General features: G+C 36.0%; 1 protein-coding gene across 1 annotated transcript in view; it reads right to left on the bottom strand.

The window, feature by feature from the left end:
- The window catches only part of LOC129002920 (intraflagellar transport protein 172 homolog), a 58982-nt gene that overhangs the window by 6624 nt on the left and 30327 nt on the right, over nucleotides 1-22031 (bottom strand). Inside the window, exons 18-27 of the mRNA XM_054431042.1 lie at nucleotides 19765-19922; nucleotides 19367-19511; nucleotides 10729-10919; nucleotides 9170-9352; nucleotides 8515-8661; nucleotides 7286-7440; nucleotides 6325-6505; nucleotides 5209-5343; nucleotides 3443-3617; nucleotides 2759-2903 (exon numbers count right to left, since the gene is read on the bottom strand). Coding sequence (XP_054287017.1) covers nucleotides 2759-2903; nucleotides 3443-3617; nucleotides 5209-5343; nucleotides 6325-6505; nucleotides 7286-7440; nucleotides 8515-8661; nucleotides 9170-9352; nucleotides 10729-10919; nucleotides 19367-19511; nucleotides 19765-19922 — 1615 coding nt within the window. The remainder of the gene's footprint in view (nucleotides 1-2758; nucleotides 2904-3442; nucleotides 3618-5208; nucleotides 5344-6324; nucleotides 6506-7285; nucleotides 7441-8514; nucleotides 8662-9169; nucleotides 9353-10728; nucleotides 10920-19366; nucleotides 19512-19764; nucleotides 19923-22031) is intronic.

Raw genomic sequence — 22031 nt, 5'->3', positions numbered from 1 at the left:
TTGAGTTGAGTTCTTGCAGCTGTTAATGTTTCTGTTCTCCTTGGTAAGAGAGGCAGTCCATCTCGGTCATGTTTAGTCGTTTGGTGTGTGACAGAGTATTCTTTTTATACAGGGTGATTGATATAAGTGTGCCAGCCGTTTTATTCGGAAACTATAAGAGATATCAAAAAAAGTTAAATGGTAAGTGCCTTGGATTTTTTATTTTAAAAATTGAAGTCAAGTCAAAAAAATTATTTTAGCCGCAATTTTTCCAATATGGCCGCCAACTTTGATTTTTCTTATAGAACACCCTGTATTGTATGATGTATTCCGGTAGAAAATGTAATTTTAAGACGATTTTATTCTTGTAATTTTTTTCATAAACCTAACCGTTTCAAAGATAATAATGGTTAAAGTTTTGAAATTTCTGCATGAGAAAGAGTTTCGACAAAGGCCTAAGCAAGCATGCCAGCTGTTTTATTCGAAAACCATTCAAAATTTCACAACTTAAACTTTTATTATCTTTGAAACGGTTAGGTTTATGAAAAAAATCACAAGAATAAAATCGTCTTAAAATTACATTCTCTACTAGAATACATCATAAAATACAGGGTTTTCCATAAGAAAAATCAAAGTTGGCGGCCATATTGGAAAAATGGCGTTTAAAATAGTTTTTTTGACTTAACTACAATTTTTTTAATAATAAGTCCAAGGCACTTACCATTTAACTTTTTTTGATATCTCTTATGGTTTTCGAATAAAACGGCTGGCACACTTATATCAATCACCCTGTATAGGTCTATATTTTTCCAAAAGAAGTCTTCAATGGTCTCTCCCGGCTTAAGAAGCTTGGCGGAGATCGGGGGTTTTCCTGTGTTCTTTGGTTTAGTTGATTTGATTGGGGGAGATATAGTGCCCTTGAAAGTAGAGCAAATTCCTTTTGGGACTTTGGCGGCCTTGGGTTTTTTATTTAATGTTTTGATTTTGGGTTTGTTGTGGTTGACTTTGGTGTTCTGGTGCTTCTTTCCTCAACTTGCTTTTTGCTATTTGCAAGGAAACACTGAAATGGGTTTTCTTAGTAGTTGCCAATTTGTTTTTATTATATGAAACTCGTCTTGGTGTGTTAATTGGCTTGAAAGGAGTCTCCTTTTTTCAGTTATTAGGCGCTGGGAATCTTCCACTGTTATTTTATCTTATAATTTCTTCATTTTTGACTCCATATTATTCTGTTTTTCTAGTTTAGGGCCTTTATTTCAAGTAGAATTAGTGTTCCTGTGTTTGATGCTTCTGACTTTTTGTTGTGTGAAACTGTGGTTTTGTTTTTTGAGGTCCTTCGCCTCTGTAGTGATTGTCTGTGTGTTTGTCTCTCTGAATGATTTTGTAGATTCTTCTCTGGTGTTTATTCTGTTGCATGTATTTTTTTGCCTAAGGCATTTAATTTCATTCTCCATGTCCTTTATTTTTGTGTTGAAGCTATTAAAAGTTTCTTCCCTGTCTTTGTCATAATCTTCAAATGTTTTTGTGAGAATGTTTCTTAGGCTTACTTCCTTTTCCAATTGGTGTTCTAGTTCAGTTATTGTTTCGATTAGGTTCTTGTTTCTAATTAGAATAGTATTTTTCTCATCTTTTAGTTGTTCAATTTGAGCGTGGTAGTTCATGATGTCGATGGTTTGTATGTTTGTTAATTTCTGGGCCAGGCTCGAGTCAGGTTGAGTCAGGTTGAGTACTTCTTCTCTTAGTTTGCTATTTTGTGCTAGAAGTGCGTTTCCAACTTCTGCTGCAAGTGTTAGAGAAGTTTCTAAATCGGGATCTCCTGAGTTTTCTAGTTCTAGAATTTTTTTTCTACCTCGCCCATTTTGTTACCCTGACTTTCAGAGGATATTTGATTTGGGGGTGTGGGAGTTTGGTCTTCTTTTAGTTGTAACGCTGGCTTTCCAGAGGTGAGGGAAAGATCACTACAACTGTTACACCTCCATAGGAAAATGTCTTCTTTAGAAAGGTTTTTTAATTGTTTTTCTGTGATATTGACACACCCACCATGAAACCAGGAGTTGCAGGGACCAGTACATTTTATACTGGAGTATTTTACACCGATGTTGCATTCACCACAGGGATATTTTGAAACTTTTGTTTTGTTCTTCGACATAGCCTATTCAAAGCAGATTATGGCTGTCCAGTTGGTAACCCAGTTTGTGGGTAACAAATGGAGCACATGAAATGGTTGATACCCCACTTTTCAGGATTCTCTACGGAGAAAATTTGTTTTATTAGGAGGATGGCTCAAATCAAAGAAATAAAATGCATTCATTAGAAGTTAGTTATAAGTTAAAACTGAGACCAGAAATAATGTAGGTGAACCTTGACGACGCGAATACAGATATTTAAAATTAGTTTCTAACAAGTGTTTAAACAACTCTAAGATGTAGCTAGAATTACTCGAATTTTAGCATAACGTTAACGTTTACCTCGGGATTATGTTTCATACTATGCGGCTCATTGAGCCGCACGGGTTCTCTAGTAAAATCATGAATAAGTGACTTATACTCTTTCAGCCTAAAAGGAATACATTTTTATACAAACACTAAGATAGATTGTTATAATACTCCTGACATTGTTATAATAACAAGAATGTAAGATTAATTCCAGACTATTTTTGATTGAACTTCACATTAAGTCAGTTTGAGAAATTGAAAGCAGACTTGTTGCAACAGTTTGCAAAGTGTTTATTTCCTGATGTGTAGTGTTTTATGTTTGGAGTGGAGAGTGATTGATACAATACCCTGGTTGGAACTCCTGTGCCACCTTCTTGGCCTTGGCCCACTCTTCAGCCAGCATGAACGTATCCACCGCCTCCTTGACCAAGTCTACAGCCAGGTATGTCTGGGCCGCCAGGCTGTGCTGCTTCAACTCTATGAGCCGCGGACCTGCAGCACAAAAACTCTCAAGTCATTTCTTTATACAACCTAAAGAGCTTGCCTTCTGTTCAGAAAAACTACTCTGATTAGAAGGTGGAAATGGAGAGGATTTTACTTTTAGTTCAAGACAGGCAAGAAGTGTTTTTCCTTCATAATTTTTAAACAGGATTGAGGATAGGATTTTTCTTTCCCCAGTTACAAAAATTGGGTTAAAAGTTGTTGCAAATTGCAATAAAGACAAAATCAGTTATCAGTCTTTATTGCCCTGTTCTATGTAACCATGACTGTCAATTGTCACTACCTCCTGTGATCGCATGGACATCATCACCTGCCATAGCGGTAGACTCGCGAACATCTGCCACATCGCAGAGGCAACATCACTGTTACTCGCGTTAAAAATTTCCCAAACTTTGGGGACACCTCCATCTCTATTATGGGGGCATGCTTGGGTTTTGAGGGTGATTGTCACAAAAAGCCTTTATGGTTCTAAAAACACAAATAGTGAGTATAAACTGTACTACTTCAGTTGAGTCTCGAAAGAAACTTACAGAGAGCTCTAGCTGCAGCGTATCCCTCGTCTCCCTCCAGATACTTGTTGGTGATGGACGCAGCCTCTGTGAGAGCCTTCAACACAGTGCTGGGGTCTCGACAGTTGTTGTTGTTGACTCTCAGATAACAGTCCACTGCTGTCTTGTACTCGCCACTCTGCTGCCACTGGTGTGCCTACTCACAAACAGAGTATGACACAATTCATTTGGTGATGGACGCAGCCTCTGTGAGCGCCTTCAACACAGTGCTGGGGTCTCGACAGTTGTTGTTGTTGACTCTCAGATAACAGTCCACTGCTGTCTTGTACTCGCCACTCTGCTGCCACTGGTGTGCCTACTCACAAACAGAGTATGACACAATTCATTTGGTGATGGACGCAGCCTCTGTGAGAGCCTTCAACACAGTGCTGGGGTCTCGACAGTTGTTGTTGTTGACACTCAGATAACAGTCCACTGCTGTCTTGTACTCGCCACTCTGCTGCCACTGGTGTGCCTACTCACAAACAGAGTATGACACAATTCATTTGGTGATGGACGCAGCCTCTGTGAGCGCCTTCAACACAGTGCTGGGGTCTCGACAGTTGTTGTTGTTGACTCTCAGATAACAGTCCACTGCTGTCTTGTACTCGCCACTCTGCTGCCACTGGTGTGCCTACTCACAAACAGAGTATGACACAATTCATTTGGTGATGGACGCAGCCTCTGTGAGCGCCTTCAACACAGTGCTGGGGTCTCGACAGTTGTTGTTGTTGACACTCAGATAACAGTCCACTGCTGTCTTGTACTCACCACTCTGCTGCCACTGATGTGCCTACTCACAAACAGAGTATGACACAATTCATTTGGTGATGGACGCAGCCTCTGTGAGCGCCTTCAACACAGTGCTGGGGTCTCGACAGTTGTTGTTGTTGACACTCAGATAACAGTCCACTGCTGTCTTGTACTCACCACTCTGCTGCCACTGATGTGCCTACTCACAAACAGAGTATGACACAATTCATTTGGTAACTGTGCTATATCATTTATAGAGGATGGATTTGAATATGAAGAAAAATAAATTAATCAATGAGTCTAGGAAACAAACATATTATAATAAAACATGTAAATAACACAAATAATCATCCGTAGCAGAAAAAGTAGTAATTAAATAATAAAGTAATGAGATGTGACGAAACACTACAACAATATAATTCGGTTTGCAAGACAAGAATAGTATACTCACGGAAAAAGAATATGTATGAATATGGTTTAAAGAGTGGCGAGTCTGGTTTGAGAAAAAAATTCCTGGAAGAGAGGAGTTAAAATGCCACAGGAGACCAGGCAAAGCACCATTTGTAATGCTTCAAGGTAAACATGTAAAAGTATTAGAGATAGTTACACGGAGAGATTAATATGAGTCTGAGAATAATCAGCAAACTAAGAGGACTGAACTAAACAACATCTATCTAACCATGTTCTTTTCTTTAGTTTCAGGCATTTTTTACAATCAACGATGATGATGTTGGAAAGTTTTTGTAAACCTTAAAAGTTAAAACCAAAGTGGTGTTTAGCCTCAACTGTGTCGTCAGTTGGAGATTTCTGCCAGAGAACCATCCGCGCTTACTTGAAGAGTGTGAGCCATCCACAGTAGCTACACTAGAGTAGCTATTGGTAGATTCTTACTTCAATGAGGGAAAAATGTCTGGCAGCAATCTGACTATGACGACATGGTTGACACCAAAAACCATCTGTGAAAGCGTACCTTCTAGTACAAAAGCATTAGGTACCTGACTGAGGATGGATGTGACATCCCTAGCACCCCTGGAGCCTACTTCCCTCTCATACTCTGCTTGTAGACTGGCCAGTTTGGCTGGTAGGTATTCTCGACACACTCTTAGAGCATCGACCCACAATCCTGCCTCCTGTGAGGAAAATGTTTAACAAAATTGATTCAAATAGACTTCAATCGAGTTTAACTTATTACTTATTTCAGACTAGAAAAAATACACCAACCTTCCTTCATTATATAAATGAAAAGAGTAAATTATGATGGTTATCTCAAGTATACATTGACAACTGAAGGATACAAACAAGTAAAACACCCGAGGCGACACAAAAATATAACTTATGCAACGCTGTACGGCTGACAATTACATTGCTCCCTAATTTTTAATGTTTACTTTTTTGTTTATTTTTAATGTTTATCTTATGTTAAACTTTTTATCTGTTTATTTACAATTCAGTTATTTCAGAATTTCATTCATTTTCACAGGTTTTGTTCTGATCTCTGGATAAAAAAAATTAAATTCCAGGTGCCATATTGCCTCCATCTTTCCATTGACCATTAGCTCTGAATATGTCAACCGTGACATTATTGGTGACAGCCTGGGCGAAACGAGGTTGAAAAGAACACAAACACTATCGCTCTTCTCTTTTGATCCTTCTCTTTCACCCAAATCCTCGCACGATGTCAGTTCCTGAATTGGCTGCAACACCATTAGTTACCAAGGTCGAACATTGTAGAGGAATCTATGAGACCGTGTCACCAAAGCACTGAATACATCTCTTAGCTAGTAGCTATATCAGATGTAGCCACAATAAGCCAGAAAAAATATGATCTTGCTAGGACCCACAGCGTCTCCATTGCTGTAAGATTTTACAGCATCATACACAAGGCATTTAAATGTCAATAAAGAGGTGTAAAAGAGACCAACCGCATTACAATAAAAAAGCTGTAAATTCCAACCCTTTTCATTTCAGTAATATAAAGTAAATTAAGTAGTTCTTTTGGGTCAAATACCTGGACAGCAATTCAGTGAATCATGTGTCCTAACATACATAGATTTATTTGTAAAACAAACACTCACTAACAAGATTAAATAATTTAGTCTCCAAAGGATCACCTGATACTGCTTGACGATGAGTTCAGGCTTGTGAGCGCGCAGCAACAGGGACTCAAACAGCTGATAGTTGCTGGCCAGGAAGGCTTGTTTAGCCTGAGCGTGCAACACCTGACCTAGTGACTCTTCATCATGCTCCTGGGCTACTCTCTCTGCACTCTCCCAGTCTTGACTGTGCATGTACCTGTTTATGCAGACATCACACCATATAGGTTAACTATTTTTTTATATCTTATATATTTTTTGCCTATTGGGGAAACAAAAACCAAAACAAACATATTTGTTCAAAGAAAATATAATTAGGTCAAACATTTTTTAAAGAGGTTGGCAGCCTCCACCTTGCATTTGCCCATCCACATAGGCTATGGGTGTGTGGAACGTATCCAGCAAAGCAAGGGGTGCGCGCCAGTACAGTACAAGGTTGAACTGTACTGATAAAAAGTAGCGGCAGTGGCCAGGATCCGAACCCACGACATCACTGCCTTGGGCCTAGAGTTCATGACTTAAAATGTGTTAAAATGAACGTGCATTTTCCGTAGGTATGAGAAGGGAAATCCCGTCTCGATCTTGTCTAAATATTTTATGAGAAATAAAAAATCCTGTCTTGTATTGTCTCAAACTAAAAATCCAATCTCGTCCATTCCTAATTGTAGGTAATTTATTTTAAGCCTAGCACTTCATAAAGTCTACTTCTTAAAAGAAGCATTAAAAAAGGTTTAGTGAATAAAAATTGTGTAAATAAAGTGCTTCAAACTTTCTTTTGGGACAATCAAAATTTATGACCAAATAAGGCTTTACACAAAGTTTAACCTTTCAAAAATTTATTTCTTTAGTATCCTTAAACAAATTTCAGGAGGAAAATTCAGTTATAATAATTCAATATACAAATATATTTGTTCCCCAAATCACCTTATTAGTTTCAAAATTGTTAATAATTTTTGAACTAATAGAAAGCCATATTCACATCATTACTGCTTCCTTGGGTTTCCCTGCTTTGATGAATTGTTCCTCGGCTTCCTTAAACTTGCCGTCATCTTCCAGAGCCATGGCATACTTGTAATGTATGTCAGACATTTTCCACTTGATGCCTGACTTGGCCAACTCAAATGCAAACTCAAACTGAAATCATAATATGAGTATGAGATCATTCCCTCTTGTTAACTATCATGCTTACACCTTAAACACTTATATTGGTGAGTTGTATACGTTACTTTTCACCACACTACCAGAAACAATTTCAATCAGACAGTAGATTTGAGGTAATTTCTTTCTACTTAACTAACCATTACTTTATGATGTGTAATTGCACAGTATTCTATTCCCTAAGTTAATCCATTTTATTTTATGTCACTAATAATAAATTAATTTGTAAATGATTATAATATTTCATACAATGGCAGGCGTAAATCAAAGTGATTCAAACTAATGAGATATTTGCATTGTTGCGGAAGACCTAGACAAGTCTATAGCGAGAGGGGAATCTTTGTTTAGTTTTAAATTGACTTTTTAATAATTAGTGGTAAATTAACTGTACTCTAGCTGGCTTCAACGATTCCCTATTTGTAAACAACGACTTTCTGGTCCAAAAAGAGGACAGAAACTAGCTGCTTACTGAACAATGTGTAAAAAACTAATTTTTCCTACTCAGTGTTGGATTTAATGGAGTACCCAGTCCGTATCACTCCGCTATTTTTCCTCGGCAAGAAATGTGCTCCGCGACTTGAGAATATAGTTCCACATGTTTTTGTAATTTGAAGTCGTTTCCGCGCCTAAAAAAAATGCTTTAAAGGTATTTTCTTGTTTATTAAGATTGTAGGAATGTTTTAAAAACGTTTAAAAGAAAAGAACAGAAAGTTCAGAAATACCGAAACTATAAACACGAAATGACAGGTTAAATCGTAGTTATAATAGTCAATCAGCTGCTCATAGTATTATTATCTTTAAGTGTTGCCAACCTATTTCTAAGCGTACACGGATTACGTGCATAATAGAACCACACTGTTTTGTGTTGTTTCGTTGGAATCCTGATGTGCGCCAAAGTATAAACCGTACGACAAAGTATAAATATGCAGCAGTTAGCAGCTTTCTGTACTATAAACAGTACAAGGAAGCCAACTTTGTCGGGTGACTGAAGGAAAAATAACTTTGATTGACCTTTATAAATATGTATATCAAGCCAAAAACACATAATACCTGATAACTGTCACACGCATAATCTATACAAGTCTCGAGTAAACCAAACTTGGAGAGAAGTTTGACAGCGGAATCTCCACCTAAAGACTTTGCCCAGAGAAAAGCAACTTGTTGTCCTGCCTGCTCCCCACCACCAGTCTTGGCCACCTGAGATAGAACCAATCATTAGCCGTCATTAGCTGCAAAAACAATTTACAGTAAAGACCTGACCATACATAATAAAGAATCGACAATTCACTATCAGCTGACACCTCCCCCCTCCCCAAAGGTCAATGTCACCAACTGGACAATGGCTAGTTGCGTTGCGTACAGCCTGCGTCGGTCTGTTCTGGATTTCAGTGTGGACGGCCTATTGTTTAAATGTATTTTAATTTTCGTGTTGTATTGATATATTTTATCTAATGAGGTTTCTTTGATAATATTTCAGCATCCCCTTTTAAATTCAATGTCGGTACTAATAATGGGTCACTTGACCCAAAACTAGCAATCCACTTCATACTCAATAAGAATGAAGACAGCAATACGTTACCCATTATATATTCCAATTTATTGGTCTCGGTGGAAGGAATGTTAAAGCTTCTTTTGTGTTTGGCCTTACTTTAACCACGATCTTAAAGTACCAATCCATCCAACAAGTGGAATAACATTTACTCACCCTATAAGCATCGTCCCACATGTCCAACCCTCGGTACATCTTGACTGCCAGTTTCCACTGGTCAGCAGCCAAGTAGTGTTGCTCAGCACCTCTCAGGTTACCCTCGGACTCCAGTTGCTGAGCCAGATGATGGTGAGTAGTCAGCACCAGGTCAGCACGATGCTGCTGTACCAGCCTCATCATCTGACACACAGTAACTAATAAATGCTAACTACTCAACTATTTGTTCACAACTACCAGCATTTCTTTGCTTAAATGGAATGTATAAGTTAATATTAAAAACAGAAAACAAAGACACGATATCAGAGACTTGAGTACGGTAGCTGTGAGGTGAGCAAAAACACAGTTTTAGACTGAGACAGATATTTATTGTTTACAATAGTTATATTGAGATTGAGACACACAATTTTGTTACAGAGAGGGTTCCATTTTGCTTTAAACAAGTTTAACTCTCGTAAATTTTGTTCCATGTAGATGAAAATTAAACTTGTTAGAGTTTATAAAATCTTATAGAGGTTTTTCATTCCTAACACTCCACAAGCTTGAACAATTTAATGTCATCAAAGCACTGCTCCTCAATGTCTAAATTTTAAGAAACCAGTGAAAGTCACGTGAATCTAAGTCTAGACTGTAGGTGGTCCGGTGAACATCATCCATTTGATTTAATGAAGGAGATATTGTGGGTTATTTGTCGGGCATTGTCATGTAAAAATAAAATTGTTGACGTAGACTTTAATTTGGCAAATTTTTTACTGAATGCACAATTTACAGACAGAGTTTTTTTTTATAATGTTATTTCCATACATTCTGCACATTTGACAATGCATTTCTGTATGTTTTAATAAGTAGGGATGTTAACACCCGACACGTTTGCTAAAACTTTACAGTTGAAAAATGACCGTGCCAGGATTGTGCAGGGTTACGATGATGTTTCCGTGACCGCGGGAGACAATGATCATGTCTACATGGTCGTGGTAAATGTTCAGAATTTTTCCACAACTGTGGGATGATTATGATGTTCACCCGACCGCAAAAACGACAATGATTTTATTTAAAAAGCTACTGGCATCTATCTATATATTAATAGGCAAGCATGTTTCTTTAAAACAAAACCTTTTTTCTCAGCTCGTGTGCATCGCAGGGAAAATCTACGCATACTGTTGGAAAGATATTTTCCTGTAGATGTGCAGAATCCCTTTATAAATTAAAATAGGCTCAAAAATAAGCACAAAAAATGAATTTGAAAACTTAAAAAAAATAACATGGGAGTTATGGGTTGCCATGTTGGTGACGAAATAACAACAAAATATAAACAGAAAATCAAAACAAATTCCTATCACATGTTTTATTTACAGTGTGGGGTTTACACTGTACATTACATAGTGTAAGAAACGGCCATGTGGCCCTAACTTTGTCTGAATAAATATATAATTTTTCATTTCATATAATTTTAATTTTTTAATTTCATTTCATTTACATATTTTTGGTCGAGTTTTCGACCGCTGGGCGACCTCTAGTAAGTACTAAAAACAGAGCATTACACTAAGGTGTGCCTGTACCTGGTCATACTGACGCTGACTCTTGTACATAGCTATGGCCATATCAGGCTGGTCCACGGCCACGTACAGTTTCTCTGCCTCCTTCAGTTTGCCGACGGTCTCCAGCGCCTGACCCTGCTTGAGGAACATCCGAGTCACCTGGTCAGGCTCCAGGTGTCGTGTGGCCAGGGTGTGCGCCTTGTCCCAGTCACCTGCAATATCAATATCATCTTGGTTTCAAGGCATCTCCTACAGAAGTGTGAAGTGGCAAAACTGGTTGACAAACTAGTATTAGTTCTAGTACCAGGGGACCGAGCATTGCTCTTGGTGTTTGGTTTGATCAAGAGGTTAAACAAATGAAATTTATAAGCCTACAAATATTTTCAGTTTTGCTACGTTAATTTGTTTTCGGCAGACATTCACTCATTCTTAATTTACCTAACAATTAACAAACGTTTTCATGTGGACAAGCAATCTATATTGAAAATTGCTACAATAAACTTCAATAGAAAAACTCATTAATAAGTTCTGTTGACCGTTATTGCGTTATTCACTGGGATCACAAAACGTCGTAACTAATTACGGTATTGTGGAACAACACATCAATTCCGGCGGCACATCGTCGAATACTACAAAACATCCTTGGCCTTTCCTCTATACTTATAGTTTAATATTAGTGTATAATGTTTTGCAGTAAAAGACTTTACGTTTTTGAACAGTCACAATTATTACAGTTAGTAATACATCACACACCCCAAATGTATTATATAATCAATGTTCAATAGCATTCATAGGAATGTCCTTTACCTTTGTACTGTTTTCTGTAATTTGCTACTGTACGGTACTGTAGACTGTTTACATTTTCATTTTAGTTAAACTGCCATAGCTACTTGACAATCCATAAGACTAATGTTAAATATATTAAAATTAAATTTTAAGTTTTTGGTGAAAAACAAATTTTCCCAGAACAGAGCCTAGCATGGATGTTGTTTTTAGAATAAAACAAAGATATTTCTAACAATTTCGAGGAAATCATAGGAGCCGTTTTTGAAATCATTGTGCGCAAACGTTAATCATAGTATAGACACAAGGTGATAACTGAAATATTTGCCTCCACTAGATGCTACATTCCAGTGGTGTGATATCTAAAAACTTATAACACTACAAATACTCTGACTCTGTTAGTTTTCTTAACAATGACAAGATGATCCATATAACCAATGACACGGGGACGCCACGCCACTACTGTGTATTTCAACTTAAATATGAATGGTTGATGAGTGAAATAAATTGAGTAACATTGTTTAAACATTCTTGCCACCAAGACTGATTGTACGAGATAATCTAAAGGTCACATACCTCTGTCAATCTTCAGTCTTAAAAAATAGTCCGGGGATGACTAGTTTTGGGTCAAGGATCCATTATCAAATCCACATCAAATTGAAAGTCTATAATCTGACGGAAGTCTTTATCAAACGTACATACAAGTCAACACATAAAAATTGTATTTAAACACAGATACATTTATATACATTATTTTTTTTATAGATTAAAAAAAAAGTTTTATTTATGGATGTAAATGTATCTGTGTGTAAATACGAACTTTATGTGTTGACTTGTATATACGTTTGATGAAGACTTCCGTCGGATTATAGACTTTCAATTTGATGTGGATTTGATATTGGGTCCTTGACCCGAAACTAGTAATCCCCAGACTATTTTTTATGACTGGAGAAAGGCAGAGGTATGTAGCCTTTCATATTATTTTAGTAACATTGTTACTGGTGAAGATAGGCTGTGTTAGCCAGGATCATCTATTACTGTCAAGGAAAGCAGGGTTAATATTTTGAACATTCAGAAAGCTACTCACTTTTCTCTATTACAATCTATTAAACTGTTGATCTTTTGAATGTTAATTGAACACTATAACCAGAACCACTCAGATACCTTGTATATGGTACCAGTTATCAACTACAAATAATTTCAAATGCCTGAGGTCAAGTGGTCTGGGTCACTTCCAAAAAATTGTGTTTATAAGAAAATTTTAAAAATACTAATTTCTGAATCATTTCTTTTGTCAAAACAGCTGAAATCTAAGTTAGATACTCTTCATTTGGGTTAGAAATCAAGCTAACCAGCATAGTTGGAAAAGTTAGTCAAAAATTCTAACTAGTTAGAAACTATAAGTTAGTCCCGTAAAAAGTAACTGATAGAAGTTATAAGTTAGTTAGTTTAAAAAGTAACTCATAGAAGTTATTAGTTAGTTGAAAAACTAACTGATAGAAAATAAAGTTAGTTTTAGTAGAAACTAGTTAACCGCCCGTGCTCCGCCACGGGAATATTGTCAGCAATAAAAGAAATAATAATTAACAAATACTGTTTATCTTTGTATTTTATTTAGGGGTTGTTTAATTTTTTACATGAAATAGAACTGATAGTTGATAGTTTGCTTGTATAAACTATTTTATGTTAATCAAACCGATATATTATTTTAACCAAATGAATGTTTTATATTAATTCGAGTTTCATTTGAAAAATAAATAGTATATGAACTGGGCAATGCTGATAACCTAATAAGCAGCTATTTATGATATTTAGATAATTTGCTCAAGTATATTCCTATATTCGTCGTTTTTTTTTTTTATTACATTTGTTGTATGGACTAAAGATAGTCACTTAGCCTACATGTAAATCACGCATCAGCAGTTGGTCGCATTTCACGAATCTTTGACCCATACTGTGAGTAAAAGATGTGTTTACGTCGTATATATAAAGTTGGGCATACTTTGTTCAATGATAGAGGGTATTAATGGTCCAATTTGATGGAAAAGGAGTCGTGGATTTTAAAACTATGTAGACTACCACTACCAGAAAGATGTTGATTCAAGTGAGACTTAGAACTGGCCATTTCAAATGCAGATTTGTATTATATTTTACTCAAATAGTTGTTTGTCTCTTTTGACCCTTAATACTTTTTTATAGTCGCTGTTGATAAGATTTTCCATAAACTCAAAATGTTGATAAGGAGATCATTTTACCTTCCTCTAGTGACAACATAAAGAAAAAATATTTGTGTCCCAGTTAGTCTGTTCTGACTCAAAATTCATAGATTTGCAGTACTAACAAATCCAATCTACCGACCCCAATTCAAAAATATTGGTATTTTTTAGAAGGGACTTCCAGAGCACATTTAACACCATCACTGCTCTTCACCTTTTTAGTTCGATGGTTCCCTACATGTATTTTCGTTCTGTATGTCTCTTTACACCCGGTTAATGATTACCTTTTCTTTTTCTTTTTGTACTTTTCACACCCTGGGGTTAATGATAAAGTTTTGTAACGCTATAATGACCCGAGTCAACATTGCCATTAAACATCAAGTCACATACTTCTTCGCCAGAACCGAATGGTAAGTCACAGTTTCTCAAGCAACTTCCCTGTGTACTTGAAAAAAGAATTCACTGATATATTGTAGTTCCACGTATCCCAGCGTACTCGCCATCTCGAGAAGGTAAAGTTTGGTACCACTGAACGTCTAACACTGATCTTGAGTAAGATTCGTCACCTACCTACTATAAAATGTTTGTATGTTTCCCACTCATTAGCAATTATATGTACAACTTGCAAGCGGATTTTCCCATGATTATTCTGGTGGCCGTAGAGAATAAATTATATTGATCAAAACAATAAGTTTTCGTCCCCTACTATGGGTATTATTTTACATTCCATACTCAAACTTAAACTCAATTACCACTATCCTTCAGATCACTTTGCAGGAAAACTAAAACATTTTTGTGTCCCAGTTAGTCTGTTCTGACTCGAAATTCATTGATTTGAAGTAGTGACGAATCCAATCTAACGACCCCAATTCAAAAGAGTTGGTATTTTTTTGTAGGGACTTCCAGAGCACATTTAACACCAACACCTTTACCTTTTTAGTTCGATGGTTCTCTACATTTTTTTTCGTTCGGTATGTCTCTTATTTCTTATTTCACATTCCATACTCAAACTTAAACTCAATTACCCCTTTCCTTCAGATCACTTTGCAGGAAAATTAAAACATTTCAAAAATAAGTTAACAAATACACTTTCCTTGATCAAAATCGTGTGTTTATAAACAGAAACTCCAAGTTTAATAATTGGATACTGAAAGTGAGGTTATAAAAATAATAACAAATGTCTGACAAACATTAAACAGCTGACGAATAATTTATAAACTGTGTATTATATTATTCAATAAGAATTGTATTGACTTGACCTTTAAAGGGCTGTAGGTCGTAGCCCTTAGAAATAACGTAAATTCTAAGGAAGTTCGGCAAATCTACACACTATCCCCTTTAATTTGAGACATAAATCTTGTAGATCGGTCCAGTAATTACTGAGAAAACAGTGTTACAACTGTGTATTAAATATATAGATCTTTGTATTTTATTTAGGGGTTGTTTAATTTTTTACATGAAATAGAACTGATAGTTGATAGTTTGCTTGTATAAACTATTTTATGTTAATCAAACCGATATATTATTTTAACCAAATGAATGTTTTATATTAATTCGAGTTTCATTTGAAAAATAAATAGTATATGAACTGGGCAATGCTGATAACCTAATAAGCAGCTATTTATGATATTTAGATAATTTGCTCAAGTATATTCCTATATTCGTCGTTTTTTTTTTTATTACATTTGTTGTATGGACTAAAGATAGTCACTTAGCCTACATGTAAATCACGCATCAGCAGTTGGTCGCATTTCACGAATCTTTGACCCATACTGTGAGTAAAAGATGTGTTTACGTCGTATATATAAAGTTGGGCATACTTTGTTCAATGATAGAGGGTATTAATGGTCCAATTTGATGGAAAAGGAGTCGTGGATTTTAAAACTATGTAGACTACCACTACCAGAAAGATGTTGATTCAAGTGAGACTTAGAACTGGCCATTTCAAATGCAGATTTGTATTATATTTTACTCAAATAGTTGTTTGTCTCTTTTGACCCTTAATACTTTTTTATAGTCGCTGTTGATAAGATTTTCCATAAACTCAAAATGTTGATAAGGAGATCATTTTACCTTCCTCTAGTGACAACATAAAGAAAAAATATTTGTGTCCCAGTTAGTCTGTTCTGACTCAAAATTCATAGATTTGCAGTACTAACAAATCCAATCTACCGACCCCAATTCAAAAATATTGGTATTTTTTAGAAGGGACTTCCAGAGCACATTTAACACCATCACTGCTCTTCACCTTTTTAGTTCGATGGTTCCCTACATGTATTTTCGTTCTGTATGTCTCTTTACACCCGGTTAATGATTACCTTTTCTTTTTCTTTTTGTACTTTTCACACCCTGGGGTTAATGATAAAGTTTTGTAACGCTATAATGACCCGAGTCAACATTGCCATTAAACATCAAGTCACATACTTCTTCGCCAGAACCGAATGGTAAGTCACAGTTTCTCAAGCAACTTCCCTGTGTACTTGAAAAAAGAATTCACTGATATATTGTAGTTCCACGTATCCCAGCGTACTCGCCATCTCGAGAAGGTAAAGTTTGGTACCACTGAACGTCTAACACTGATCTTGAGTAAGATTCGTCACCTACCTACTATAAAATGTTTGTATGTTTCCCACTCATTAGCAATTATATGTACAACTTGCAAGCGGATTTTCCCATGATTATTCTGGTGGCCGTAGAGAATAAATTATATTGATCAAAACAATAAGTTTTCGTCCCCTACTATGGGTATTATTTTACATTCCATACTCAAACTTAAACTCAATTACCACTATCCTTCAGATCACTTTGCAGGAAAACTAAAACATTTTTGTGTCCCAGTTAGTCTGTTCTGACTCGAAATTCATTAATTTGAAGTAGTGACGAATCCAATCTAACGACCCCAATTCAAAAGAGTTGGTATTTTTTTGTAGGGACTTCCAGAGCACATTTAACACCAACACCTTTACCTTTTTAGTTCGATGGTTCTCTGCATTTTTTTTCGTTCGGTATGTCTCTTATTTCTTATTTCACATTCCATACTCAAACTTAAACTCAATTACCCCTTTCCTTCAGATCACTTTGCAGGAAAATTAAAACATTTCAAAAATAAGTTAACAAATACACTTTCCTTGATCAAAATCGTGTGTTTATAAACAGAAACTCCAAGTTTAATAATTGGATACTGAAAGTGAGGTTATAAAAATAATAACAAATGTCTGACAAACATTAAACAGCTGACGAATAATTTATAAACTGTGTATTATATTATTCAATAAGAATTGTATTGACTCGACCTTTAAAGGGCTGTAGGTCGTAGCCCTTAGAAATAACGTAAATTCTAAGGAAGTTCGGCAAATCTACACACTATCCCCTTTAATTTGAGACATAAATCTTGTAGATCGGTCCAGTAATTACTGAGAAAACAGTGTTACAACTGTGTATTAAATATATAGATTAGCTGTTCGTTGGGCAGTTGTTTTTAAAAAATTTTTTATGTCACATCTTGGTTACTAATATATACTATAATATGAGTAAAGATTGCGCACGATATGATTTTTAAAATGGCTCCTACGATTTCCTCCAATTTCAATGCCATTGAAAATTGCTTGTATAATACATTTGCATTGTATGATGTCTTACTAACCAAAGGAATAATTACGACTATTCAAAAACATTAAGTGTTTTACTGCAAAACAATATACACTGACATTGAACTAAAAATCTAAAGGAAAGGCCAAGGAGATTTGTATTTTTCGACGATGCACCGCACGAATTGATGCGTTATTACACCATCCCGTAATTATAGTTGCAACGTTCCACGATCCCAGTGACTTAATGCAATAACGGTCGTCAGATAACAGATGTTATGTATCATGAGCTTTATATTGATTGAAGCTTATTGTGGACATTTTATAGATTGATCGTCCAGATTAAAAAGTTTTGTAGACTAAATTGAGGATAAGTGGATGTCTAACAAAAACGAATTGACTTTACTACTTAATTAATCGTAGTAAGACTGAAAATATGTGTAGGCTTATAAGCTCTATTTTTTACCTCTTGAACAAATCAAACACCTCGAGCAAGATCGGTCCCCTGGTACTTGTCTTTTAATCAAACATTGTCACATTTTACATTACTACAACATAAACAAATGACATAAAACTTGTCAGATAATGAACATCAACTAAAGACAATGTTTTGACACTTGAGATGATATATCAATCACCAAACAAACATTTCCCCTTCCCACCCATCAGTGCTTGCTTGGGGTGTTGATAATGGCCGTCACTACCCTTCCACAGGCCCACTGCATTCCAAAGCAACTGGACTTTGACTTTCTCTTTCCCCACCCCCCGCGTTGTTAGTCTACAAGGGCACTGACCTCTCACGTACGCAACCCTCACTGATCACGTGAAATAAATAACCCGTATTTTGGCTGCTTCCGCATAATTGGGCAAGTTAGTTGAAAATTCTAACTAGTTAGAAGTTATTAGTTAGTCCCGTAAAAAGTAACTGATAGAAGTTATTAGTTAGTCAATTTAAAAACGAACGAATAAAATAGAAGCTAGCCAAAAAAACTAACTGATAGTGCTATTCGATAGAATTTCTATTAGTTATTCCCAAGTATGCTAACCAGACAAGCATGTAACTAAGGTAAGGGCAAACGTTTTCAGTACAACAGTCACAGACTGATCTGGAACTTGTCCTCAAATTAATTTATACAGGGTGGTAAAAAAGTCCCAGGACAGTTTAATATTTTAAAAAAATAATGTAGATAGAGCTACAATACTTGGTACAAAGTTACAGGGCATAAAACTCTATTTTAACACATATTCAGTGATCCAATAACTCTTTAGGGGGACGGCCCACAAGGAGTCGGAAGAAAATCTTAAAGGGAAGCATAGGTCAATATGCACATCAAATTAAAGGTCTTTTTTAGTAGAATACAATGCCGCAAACCGCACTTCAAAAGGTTGATCCTGCGTAAAATGGCAGATGTTCAAAGATTTCTTGAATCCGCCATTTTGAATCTTTGAACGACTGCCATTTTTTACTCAGGCATTCTTTTGAGCTTGAATTTACGGCATCGTAATCTACAAGTGAAGACCTTTAATTTGATGTGCATATCGACCTATTCTTACGTTAACGATTCCTAGGGCTGTGCCCCCCTGAGGAGAAAGCGTATAATAGCAATGTAAATTAAATGAATCTTTGAAAAACTGTCATTTTGCGCAGGATCAACCTTATGAAGTGCGGTTTGCGGCATTGTATTCTACTAAAAAAAGACCTTTAATTTGATGTGCATATTGACCTATGCTTCTATTTAAGATTTTCTTCCAACTCCTTGTGGGCCGTCCCCCTGAAGAGTTATTGGATCACTGAATATGTGTTAAAATAGAGTTTTATGCCCTGTAACTTTGTACCAAGTATTTTAGCTCTATCTGCATTATTTTTAAAAATATTTAACTGTCCTGGGACTTTTTTACCACCCTGTATATTCGTGTTAAACTTAACAAAACCCACTACTTATGTGGAAGGTGTACACAGCCCACTCCTGGATCTAATAGTGTTGAATTGGATATTGACATCTCCTTAGTGCTGATGAATGATAACATTTAGATGTTGATATAACAAACTGTATGGAACGCAGTAGACCCTACCTGCATGGATGTACATTTCTATTGCTTCTCTGTAGAGGCCAGCTTGAGAGAAGAGATGCTCAGCTAGTTTGTAGTCTTTGACTGAGGCAAAGTGACGACCCAGCTGTGCATAGTGCTTGGCTACCAGGCTAGTGTCTTCAATAACCTGTGGCATTGGCATTACAAAGTGACTTCACCTTGTGTCTTATTTGTAGAGGTAAACTTTAAACAAATTCTGACAGTAAAAATTAGTAGTCCCTAATACTTGGTTTCAACAAAAACCATTACGAACACCTAAACAATGATATGAATGCACTATGCAACTTGCTAAGATTTCATTCTGCCTACTTTGATGCAACACAGGCACATTCTTATCCCAAACATTATAAATGTTTCACAATCTTCAGTTACAATATTACCTGTATGATCTGCACAGCCTTCTTCCACTGTCGAGAGCCGAGAGCTGCGTCCAGTGCCTTGACAGTCTTGCCAGCCTCTATGTAGTGACTGATAGCAGCGTCCAGTTGCTTGTTAGTTGTCAAGTAGTCACCCCACTGCTCCTCCAGTACTACCACTTCTACGACAACACATCAATTGCTACTACCTTACATTAGTACTAAGTACATTACAGTAGAAACAATTACGGGACGTATACCAATAAATACAGTATACAATAAAGAACTACTGTACTGTCTACTGTGTGACTTACAACAAGTACAGCAATGAGGCGTTCGGATTAGTGGACGTTCGGATTACGAGGGTTTGGATTAAAGAGGTTCTACTGTAGTCACCCACTGAATTTTAAATGGTAAAACAGTAGTTTATTTAATGTTCTAGTACACATTAAAAGAACACAAATATATCACTGATATTTTCTCCAGAGATTAGGTTGGGAACATTTCTCTTCAATCTACGCTCTGAAAATTTCCTGTATTAGGACAAAATATTAATGCTATGTTTTGTGTTCTTTTATTGTTTAAGTTGTATCAACTCCTTTAAATTTTTTTAGATGAGCCAACTGAACTTTATCCCTTTTACAACAGATCCTAATCTACCAAATGGCTTTGCTTTAAATAACCTAAATCTTATAAAGGGTGATCCAGTTAGAGGTTACAATTTTAAGTTGGTAGCACTGGTTCCGTATTCAAGATAAACAGCTGATGTTTTGTTATTGGGCATTGTTGTGTATTGACATTTGTTGTTATGGAGCGTTATTCGAATGAAGAACGTGTTTTAATTGTAAAACCCTTTTAAAAAAATGGGGAAAACTTTACTAAAACGATTCGAGCACTGCTAAATGATTTTGGTAACTATAACCGTCCATCACGTGCGGCGATTAGAAAACTGATTGATAAATTTAATGTGACGGGTTCAGTGTTAGATGTTAAAACACCAGTACGCCATCGGAGTGGCCGATCAGTAGAAAATATCGCTGCAACAAGTGCCAGTGTTTGAGAAAATCCGTCAACCTCAACTCGTCATCGTTCCTAGCAATTAGGCCTTTCCTACGGTACAACTCAGCGCATTTTGACTAAAGATCTAAATTTGCATGCGTACAATATTCAATTGACACAAGAATTGAAACCAGGAGATCACCAACAGAGGCTTGAATGTGTTAACTGTGTGTTGGAGGGTAATCAACGTGATGAAAAATTTGTGAACAAAATCTTCTTTTCTGATGAAGTTCATTTTTATATCAATGGCTATGTAAACAAACAAAACTGTCGCATTTGGGTAGGGATGGTCAAGTCTCGAAATTTCGGGAAATTTTTGGGAAATTTTACATCTCGTTACACGAGACGAGATTTCTTTTTGGCCGAGATTTTTATCGAGACGAGAATAAAAAAAAAAATAAAAAATAAATTAAAAACGCCTGCAGAAAGTCAATGCAATACCCGCAATACAGGAGCGTGTTGTAGTTGCGTTTCCTTTGCGAAGGCGTTCTTATTTAATTAATTCTTTAAATGTAAATATTACTTTAATTATTTTAATAATATTACTTTAATAACATTTGAGAAGTTTTGTTAAGTGTAAGCAGTGTGAGGAATGTTTTATTACTATAAAAAGTCAAAACAAGTAACTATTTTATAAAAATGAATATTGCTTTTATTTTATGATTTATTTTATTTTAGGATAAGATGAACTCTATCCTAACTGATATCACTATGTTTCCTAATTGTAGGCATTTTTAATAAGTTAGACGTGATTAATAAAAAAATGTTATGCTGATGTTTTTTAATAAAAGATTGTAAATATTCTTGCCTATTATCATTATTTTTGTATTTAAACAGTCATCTAACAATGTTACAAAATCAGGTAAAAATTTTGAACGTGCATTTCCCGTTGTGTATGAGAAGGGAAATCCCGTCTCGATCTCGTCTCGAAATTTTATGAGAAATAAAAAATCTCGTCTCGTCTCGTCTCAAACTAAAAATCCAATCTCGTCCATCCCTACATTTGGGTAACTGAAAATCCTCATGCTATTCACCCGAAAGAAATGAATCCAAAAAAGGTAACTGTTTGGTGTGGATTGTGGGTTGGTGGCGTGATTGGCCCTTACTTTTTTTGAAAATGACCATGGCGATGCAGTTACAGTCAATAGAGAACGTTATCAGGAGATGATAAGCGATTATTTTTGGCAGCAGTTGGAAGAATTGGTTGTCAATAACGAGTTGAACGACTTGTG

This window comes from Macrosteles quadrilineatus, unplaced genomic scaffold (assembly GCF_028750875.1).
Source record: "Macrosteles quadrilineatus isolate MER2022 unplaced genomic scaffold, UCM_ALF_1.0 Scaffold_9__3_contigs__length_116548681, whole genome shotgun sequence".
In the NCBI taxonomy this organism is placed as follows: domain Eukaryota; kingdom Metazoa; phylum Arthropoda; class Insecta; order Hemiptera; family Cicadellidae; genus Macrosteles; species Macrosteles quadrilineatus.
Note: the sequence above shows the minus strand (reverse complement) of the source record. Positions and strands in the feature narration are given on the sequence as shown.